This window comes from Sinocyclocheilus anshuiensis, unplaced genomic scaffold, assembly GCF_001515605.1.
Source record: "Sinocyclocheilus anshuiensis isolate Anshui unplaced genomic scaffold, SAMN03320099.WGS_v1.1 scaffold355, whole genome shotgun sequence".
In the NCBI taxonomy this organism is placed as follows: domain Eukaryota; kingdom Metazoa; phylum Chordata; class Actinopteri; order Cypriniformes; family Cyprinidae; genus Sinocyclocheilus; species Sinocyclocheilus anshuiensis.
In genome coordinates, this window is record NW_015549571.1 from 1,189,020 (window position 1) to 1,199,178 (window position 10,159).

The 10,159-nt window shown below is 33.6% G+C and overlaps 1 protein-coding gene across 1 annotated transcript in view; it reads right to left on the bottom strand.

The window, feature by feature from the left end:
• The window catches only part of LOC107657351 (rap guanine nucleotide exchange factor 4), a 67,493-nt gene that overhangs the window by 26,018 nt on the left and 31,316 nt on the right, over positions 1-10,159 (bottom strand). The window contains exons 7-14 of the mRNA XM_016445394.1: positions 8,238-8,288; positions 8,009-8,115; positions 6,643-6,764; positions 5,164-5,347; positions 4,803-4,887; positions 2,182-2,242; positions 1,933-2,009; positions 1,616-1,762 (exon numbers count right to left, since the gene is read on the bottom strand). Of these exons, the coding sequence (XP_016300880.1) occupies positions 1,616-1,762; positions 1,933-2,009; positions 2,182-2,242; positions 4,803-4,887; positions 5,164-5,347; positions 6,643-6,764; positions 8,009-8,115; positions 8,238-8,288 (834 nt within the window). The remainder of the gene's footprint in view (positions 1-1,615; positions 1,763-1,932; positions 2,010-2,181; positions 2,243-4,802; positions 4,888-5,163; positions 5,348-6,642; positions 6,765-8,008; positions 8,116-8,237; positions 8,289-10,159) is intronic.

The following is a 10,159-nucleotide window of genomic DNA, read 5'->3' on the forward strand; positions in this document are numbered from 1 at the left end:
TTTTTCTTTTATGCCAAAAATCATTAGGATATTAAGTAAAGATCATGTTCCATGAAGATATTTTGTGAATTTCCTACTGTAAATATATCAAAACATGTCATTTCATGATATATGATATATGAAAAATTGACCCTTAAGACTGGTTTTGTGGTTTAGGGTCACATATGTGATAGTGTTCAGGACACGAGGTTTCTGACGTCAGTAGTTTAGCAGCAATAAGCAATAAACTCACTATTACAGCACTGATGAGCTCAGATCATATAGCTGATTTATGAATGATCAAATGGAGGTGTTTGTCACTTAAAAGTTTTCCACAATGTCACTTCTGTAATGTTTGTTGTAATTCAGCGTCATTACCAGTAGAGGGAGACAGGTTCCCAACCTATTTTGTCTGAATGCCTAAATTACTAATATTAATGTTCAATTTTACTTTTAAAAAGTACACTTGAGATTTGTTCAAACCTTTCGATTAATATAAGACATAATACATTTAATGACTAATTGTTGCATAGAGAAGACAGAGGCAAGTTGTCATTGCAACAACATACAGTATGCAGCTGTATTTTATCAACTGTATCTTTTTTCTTGAATAATAATGTTCAGTAGTTTGTGTTCAAGACTTTAAAGTTTATACAGAAACTGACTGTAAAAAAAACAAAAAACAAATCTACTCTGACAAATAAGGAAAAAGTGTGACAACTAGAATGTGAAATACTGTACAGTACAGTACATTTTTGTAACGTGGAAAAAAATGAATAAAAAAAATAAAATATGAAAAAAGATATCTTATTTCAGCTCGAAGCACTTTAAAGCTAAATAAAGTAATACATAAAAAGAATAACTATGTAGACAAAAAAACCCTAATTAAAATGACAAAGCACAACAAAATTACTAAAACTATAAATTGTGAAAACAGAAAATATAAAAGAGTTCAAAAACCGATACTAAAATAATAACGGTAGTTGTTATTGCTATTATTATAACTAAAACTGGTAAAGAAAGCTGAAATAAAATATAAATATTAGATGAAAAACTTCTTAAAACTTTGAGCAACGATTAGAAATGTTGATTTGGCCAACGACCTGAAAGCAAATCATTCCAAGTTGAAGTACCGAAATTTTGTAAACTAAAACTAAAATTTAAATAAAATAAACTAAAGCACATAAAACCACACATAAACTAATAAAAATTAAAAAAGCACATTTCAAAATTGTTAAAATTTAAATTCTAAATGAAGATAAAAACCGAAAATATACAAGTAAAAGCTAAATATCAATATATATACTATAATAGTATATAAATCTCTACTAACACTGGACAATTTAGTTTTGTCTACAAACTATTTTAATATATTATATTATAAATCATAAATAAGACTAGTTCATTTAGATCTAACAAAAGCACATTATTTTATTTTATATTTATTTTTTATTTAGTCCAAAGTACTATTTAACATCACTGAATCAGCTTTTGTTGTTTTTTAATTGTTATTTTATTATTCAAATATTACACCAACAAATCAAAATTTATAGGGTAGCAATTGCAGGTTAGCACTTTTTACAGTGTAGAGTATATGACAAAGCACTTTGTTTTGTTGTGAATAATGCGCGCTGACCCTGAGGACTCTGTTGAAGTCTTCTTTATCCACTCTCAGGAAGTGGCAGTTGTCCTCTCTCAGTACGATAGACGCTGCCCGAGGTGCATCATTCACCAGAGCCAGCTTCCCGAAGTCATCTCCCTCATGTAACGTGCAAACTACACCCTGCAACGAGACGTGACCCACACAAACCAGCAAAGAAAAACATCTTCCAGCTGTAATTCAATTTGCACACACTCTTTCCTAGTAGCGATTAGCTGGTCTGCGTTATCACACATTAAACGCTTAATTAGTCTGTTGAATGTGAAGCATTAGTGGGGAATTACTAGTCTGACCTTTCCATAGATCACCACGTTAACGGAGCCCTTCAGGATGATGTACCATGACGTGCCCTCCTCCCCTTGATTAAACACTAGAACAAAAGAGATCGATAATGAGCATCAAACGCAGAACACAGACACATATTAGACAAATAATCTAAGGTCTAAACTCAGCACTCATTTAAAGCTGGTTAGTTCTGAATGGCTTGACTTCATTTTGTGAGTAAAGTTAGCAGGTTTGTGGTGTAATGTTTTGACACTTACACACTGTGCCTGCTTTGGCATGGGACTCAAATATCAGAACACCAGCTAGTTCCCTCTTCACCTGAGGAGAAAACACAATGCAATATATATACTGTATATACCTTTGAGAAGTGTACTTATGGAAATAACATACTTTAAAAGAATATACATGCAAAGTGAATGTAATGTTTTCGGACACTTAACTGCATGCTAAGTGAAAATGTATTACATTTTAAAATATTAAATGCAATTAGCTGAACTTTAGAGAGTTTTTTGACCCACTTACTGTAAGTAGGATATGTAATTTCATAATTATGTCTCGTCTTTGAAATATGGTTAAAGTACTGCTAAATGTACTGACAGGCCTTTATGATAAACAAAACTATATGTTAATGAGATTTCTATTTATGTCATGTATTTAAATATATTTGTCATTACACATCTGTAAAGATGAAGTTGCAGTTACTACATTTAAAAATATATTACCTTATAATGTAGTATTGAATAACACATTACAGTTCAATTATAATCATGTGCAATTACAATCAAGTCCTTTACCTGTGCTTTAATATGTTAGTTAGCACATCAAAATAAGTGTATTCTTTAAATCATGACAAGATTATACATGATGTACTTTAAACTATTAAAAAATCATATACTATTAAAACATAATGTACTTTAAAGTTAAAATTGGACAGCATTACAAAGTGAACTTTTTAAGAAGCAAAGTAATAAAAGTGAGTAACACTTAATTTTAAGGTGTTCTTGTTACACGTTACATGTACTTACTATTATAATAGTTCTTAAAGTGCACTTAAGTGGCCTTTTTATTTGGTTAATAAATTGTCTGGAAGTACAGTTTTTTTTATATATATAATCTCAGGATTTGAAGTACACTACAAGTGCACATGCAATACAATTAAACACACTTCTTTACTGTAACAAGAACACCTTAAAATAAAATGTAACCTAAAAGTGTACTTTCTTAAAGTGCACTTAAGTGGCCTTTTATTTGGTTAATATATTGTCTGGAAGTACAGTTTTTTTTATATATATAATCTCAGGATTTGAAGTACACTACAAGTGCACATGCAATACAATTAAACACACTTCTTTTTCACAAGCGTATGGTAAGTAAGGACTAGTTTTATGGATTTTGTCTTTTATGAAGATGAACAGCATCGCCTTCCATTCACTTTCATTTCATGAAAAACAGAAGCTTGAACATTCTGCAAAAGTTCTGCCTTTATATTACACAGGATTTTTTTTAGGGCTGTCAACGTTAAGGCGTTAACGCATGCGATTAATTGTACAATCCTTAACGCATTCAAATTATTTAACGCAATTAACGTAAAATTCCTGAAGCACAATTTCTATTCTAACACTTTAACCCACTTTTGCTTCTCTGCTTGCAATCAGATAATTTTAAGCTGCTAAACTCCGGGAAAGTTTTCAGTCCAATGATCCAGTGAGTGAATGCATTCAAACGATTCAAAACAGCGCTAATATAAAGAAACCAGGCTGATTACATCAGAGATTGCAGAGAGAACAGAGACTCGCGTTGCGTTTTCAGTGAATTATTTCATATTCTGTGATTGTCTCTGAAGAGCGCGAGCCCTCACACATCGCGCTGTGTGAAGTACAGACTGAGCGGATTGTCAACACATCCCACCGCTGTATGGCCAGATGAGACGTGACTGGATAACCAGTCTCACTACTAAAGTTTTGATGGAATCAAGGTAAAGATAATTGCGGTGGCGTACAGGAGTCGTACAGTAAGCACGCGTCCGTTATAATAATGCGTGTATGAGTAACGCACTGATCGCACATTGTATTTATGCACAGGCACAGACATTTCCCTACATTCACATTTTTTCCACACACATTCACGATAATGTTTTGATTTGTCATGCTTATGTTGCTGTGTTTAGTTATACTGAATGGATCCGTGTACTGTAGTACAGTGGTTCTCAAACCTGATTTTTTTTCTTTCATATGTGCTTATATGGGCTCCTTATATCATTTGGTTCTTTGGTGTCTTTTTGGAGTTTGTAAGTGTCCTTTTTTGGAAAGATATCTAAAATGTATCTTGAAAAAATCTTGCAGAAAATATTGATTTTTGAGAATCACCCTTCAATCTTTTGGTTTACTTTGCTGGATATAGCAAATGATGACAAAATAAACATTTGAAACAAGATAAATGGACTATGCTTAATTTCAAATTTTAATCGACTGACAGCCCTAATTTTTTTATATATATTTTTCGTTTACTGAAATGTGTGTATACCAACCTAATTCCCTCTAACTTCATATAATGTGTACTTACAGTGGTGGAGAGAAGTGATAAGGCTTTAATATGCAGCAGCTCCTCATAAATGATCTCCAGGTCATCTGCTGTCCTCTGGCCAGGCCTGCAGTGACAGGCAGAGAGGACACTGATGTCAGTGATGACTCTGAAACTTATTCTGACATTTTAAAAAGTTTTGTCTTAATCACAGAAAAAGGGTGATTCATTAGATTAATTCATTAGATTACAAATTTTAATCGATTGACAGCCCTAATTTTTTAATATATATTTTTCGTTTACTGAAATGTGTGTATACCAACCTAATTCCCTCTAACTTCATATAATGTGTACTTACAGTGGTGGAGAGAAGTGATAAGGCTTTAATATGCAGCAGCTCCTCATAAATGATCTCCAGGTCATCTGCTGTCCTCTGGCCAGGCCTGCCGAGAAAAGCAGGGAGGACACTGATGACTTTGAAACTTATTCTGACATTCTGGTGCAGATATTACATCTCCCAGGACCTTTAGAAGGTCTCTCCTTCAGTTACAGCATGCATATAAAAGTCTAATCTGCCTTTAAAGACTTTCAGACTATTCCAGCCAAACAGGAGCAGATACAGATCAGATCACTCGGAGGCACTTCTCTTAATTACCCAGAGTCCTCTGGGGGACGTAATGACTCATATTAACAGGCGCTGCTGCTTCTGAGGAACATACTGTTTACTCAGGATCATTCGCAGATGGGCGTCAGGTCCGATCTGAGAGAGGAGCAGGAGGGTGTCCTGTAGTTCTTCATCGCTCTCTTTCTTCTCTTCCTCAGTGGGGAGGGGTGCGTCCTCAGTCTCATCCTCCAGGAAGCGATAAAACAGATACTTATCTTGGAAACTCAGCTCCTGGTCCACTGCAGCCAAACACAGAACCAACCATATAGCACAGAAACACATGTGACCACATCACATTTGTAGTGTAAACAAAACTCATGAAAAATATACATAAGATACAAAAGTTCTCTCTGGGGCGGTGCCTTTTTAAAAGGTACTAATATGTACCTTTATGGTGCTTATATGTACCCTTTAGTGGCAAATAGGGTACAAAGTTGTATCTTTTGAAAGGAAAGGGTACCTGCCAGTGACAGCTTTTGTATATTTTCTAAAAGTGTAAGGAATAATGATCATCTGCATTACAGATTTTAATTAAGAACTGCCTCAAACTGTGCTCATATGTTGTGCTGTCCAATCACATTTATTTATATAGTGCTTTATACAATACCAGATTTACATCGATAAACAGTGTTAATGTTCATGTTAATGTTCGCTGTAATTCATCAGCTATAAAAATACTTACATTTCAGCCATAAAGCAGCTCTAGGCAATAATGTCATTATTCAGCTCAGTTCAGTTCAATATTGTTTTAAGTTCAATAACTGTTGCAAATTGCTGTGATTTACTATCTTAATCAATGACTGACCTGCATGTACACTAGTTTGGGGTTGGTAAGATTTTTTATGTTTTTTAAGTCTCTTATGCTCAACCAAAGCTGCATTTATTTCATAAAATATGTGAAAACAGTAATATTGTGAAATATTATTCCCATTTCTATTTGAATATATTTTACAATTTATTCCTGTGATGTCAAAGCTGACTTTGTAGCATCATTACTCCAGTCTTCAGTGTCACATGAGTTAGTAGTTATTTATTTTTATTGCCATGCCAGCATCTAAGGCATCTTAATGGCAAAAACTACAATAATACAAGAGTTACATAAACACAAAATAAAAACCAAGCAAACACAAAAAATAAGGCAATTAAAATTATAAGATTTTTTTAAATTAACATATGCTAAAAATTCTAAAATCTTTTCTGGTAAAATCTTACTAAACAAGTCCCTGAGTGAGCGTTCAGTGTCACATGATCCTTCAGAAATCAGTCTAATATGCTGATTTGCTAATCAAGAAACATTTCTTATGATGATTAATGCTGAAAACAGTTGTGCTACATAACATTTTTGTGGAAACTGTGATTCTTCGAAAAAAGAAAATTCAAAAGATATTTAACATTTATTCTAAAAAGATTTTTTTTCTTCGTAACATTAGAAATGTCTTATCTGTAACTTTTGATCAGTTTAAAATGCTCTTGTTGATTAAAAGCATTAATTTCTTTCACTTCTGAGTGATAGTGTACGAGATGACACACTCACCGTGGTTTAGGACGCCCTCCTCCAGCAGCACCTGCCAAATCCCTACAGCCTGAACACGAGCGTGAACACAGGAAGTGTGCTGCATCAGCCAATCAACGAGCTCCGTGCCCATACAGCACTGCCTACAACACACACACACACACACACATACTTGTATTTGTGGTTTATGGGGACTCTCCATAGGCGTAATGGTTTTTATACTGTACAAACTGTATTTTCTATTGCCCTACACCAACCCTACCCCTAAACCTACCCTTTACAGGAAACTGCTGGCAATTTTTGAATTTCATAAAACACCATTTTGTATGTTTTTTAAGCCTTTTGTTTTATGGGGACACAGGAAGTGCCCTCATAAACCATGTTTACCAGAGAGAGAGAGAGAGAGAGAGAGAGAGAATACAGATAATCCACTGAGCCACTCCACACAGAGAGCTGTATTTAATGACTTATAGACAGTGTTGGGGAGTACCTATAGTTACATGTGATGGAATTACGTAATTTAATTACAAAATAAAAGTAACTGTAATCTGTTACAGTTACTGAGAAAAAGTGTAATTAAATTACAGTTACTTATGAAAATGTTAACGATTACAAAGGGAGTTACATCTGAATATTTTAACACATACAGATTAAATTGATTTCGTTCCAAAATTGCATTGAGTGCTCTAAAATATGAGACACCAATGTTTCAGGAGTTTATTAGGACACAGAATAGGACACATGCTTATTCGATAACTGTTTTATTTCCTATTTGGGTTTATGTATATACTTTATTTTTTAAGATTAACAGATTTTTTTCCAAGGCATTGTTAGATGCCAATGTTTCCTGTCGTAGCTATGCAAAGAGTTGATTTCAAAAACAGTATCATAGCTATTAAACTATATCTTGTTATGATTTGAAATCTGGATTTAACCTCAGAATGATCTCAAAGTAAAAGAGGTGCTAAAGTCCGATTTTGTGGTGGCTGTGGTTTCAAAATAAAATTATTACAATCTTAATTCAAGTGAGGAAGGATTTTGAAAGTCTGACAGTAATCAGTGTTGAGTAGCACTACTGTAAGGATAACTCTGCCTGCTTTAAATGTTTCAAAATGATTTAGAAAAATGTAGAAAAAAAAATAGAAATTTAAATTTAGAAAAGTAATCCAATGTAATCAGTTACATTACTTTAATAAAGTAATTGAAATAGTTACACTACTTATTATGAATAGGGTAACTTGTAATCTGTAACCTATTACATTTCCAATGTTACCTTCCCAACACTGCTTATAGAATATAAGAATATAATAAATTATAAAATATATAATATTTAACACAGTAAATAATAATAACAACAATACTAATAAAACCCTAAGACTACACTTACCTGTATGTTTTAAGGTGGTACTTCCTGTCTCTGATAATGTGAGGTGCTCGGGACAGGATGGTGTTTCGTAACACTTTACCTGCCCGCAGGATCTTTTCTGACGGCACCTGAGAGACAAACAGAGAGAGACAGACATAAACCACTCTATACATAACATATAATGTATATGTCAAACAGCTCAACACTGTGACTGACAGCTGTCAGACCGATAACAGGATGGTTGGAATACCTGAGTAATGGATTCGGGGGGATGTTTGGTGGGACTTTGAATGAATGATTTATGGAAAACAAAAGGATGGGGATGAGATGGATGCAGGACCATTAGGTTTGTTCTTTAGCCTTTTGTTAACCTTTACACAACACAGTGAAATATTGGCAGACAGTTTAAGTGTATATTGTTTATGGCTGACAGAGTAAACTGTAAAACTCTTTAATAATAAATGACTGCTTTCTGTGAAATATTCAGCCACACTGACTCCATATATATGGGAAAATGCAGAGTGAGCAATATCATAACATCTCATTTGCTGAGGCATGACTTTTCCAAAAAGAATTTACAATATCTTGAGTCACATGTTGAAGAGAAAAAGCATTTAGATAATTAAAAAAAAAAAAAAAATGTAAACATTACATAAAATTGTGATACTCAGAAAGCAACATTTGCACATTTTCTGGAGAAAAGACAAATAAATAAACTATATTTTCACACAACTACACTACCTAGTATGCATGTGTGTGTGTTCATTCATTCATTTTCTTGAACCTTTATACCTATATTTTCATTAAAATATTTAATTAGCGTGTTTCGTTCATGTTCAATGCTATAAGACAATGAAATCCCATGCATCAATGTTTTAAACTATATTTACATGCTAAACTAAATTTTGGTGAGTCAATTTGGTTGTACCGAAATTCTTTGAAAGCGCCATTTTTTTCATAACAAACCCATCAGCATTAAATCATCTGCTTTAATATCAGAACAAATGTCATCATAAGCAGCTTGTGTGTAGAATTCTGCTGATGTCCAGCTATTCTCTTCTCATATTTCATAATAATTCATGTCATGGTGTCATACTGCAGTGTTTCTCAGCGCTTCGAGCAGAAGGCACGTCTGGGGCACTGCTCTCCCTCCTGACGCTGGGCCAGGGCCAATCTGCTGCATTTTTAACCAAACCATTTAAATAATTCATGACCATCCTCACCCAGACTGTACATCTACAACAACACACGACCCATCATCAAACTCTACAGTGATTATCACTAGACACACTTCACACTGCTTCTATCAATCAGTCAGTGTGTTTGACAGTGTATCAGTTTTGCCAACAAAAATATCACATTATATTTAAGATAAAAAACTAGAGGCAAAGCCATTTAAGACCTTTTTAAGACCAAGTAAAGAAATACATCAATGTGTTCTCTTAATGTAAATGTCTTGTATTAGCAACTCTTCAAGGTTTGAAAATACAACTTCCAACCAAACTCAATTACTTTAATGATTTTTAAATAAAGATACATTTTCTTGGTGTTTATCATTAAAACGGAAAAAAAAATCTGCGTAAATGTTTCTCTTTGAGTCTAAGAGATTTTATACCCTATTGACAGATATTTGTTCCTAAGCATAAACTCACAAGTAAATGTATCGTTTACAACTTTTTTTAGATATTTGTATTGGAAAATAACAAAAATACAGAGGAATACTGATTAATTTTTAGCAATGCAATATTTAATTCCATTCCTTTATGAATTTAAGACTTTCTGCTCTGATTTAAGACCTTTTTAGGCCTTAATTTGTGGAAGGGCGAATTAAGGCTTTTTAAGACCTGCAGAAACCCTGTTTATGAATTGGTCAGTTTTGAGATTTAGGGCTAATTTGATATTTACTGATGTTCTGAAAGTTTTGACAGAGTGCATATTTAATTAGATAATTCCTTTTTTTCTTACTTTTCAGACATTTCAGAAATCTTGTAATACAAAATGTATTGTGTTATGCTGTGAAAAAGTGGCTGAAGAAATATGGTGATATCTATTAGTTTTAATCTGTTTTCAATACACACACATACACACGCAGGCACGCACGCACACACACACTCACACACACACACACACACACACACACACACACACACACACACACACACACACACACCC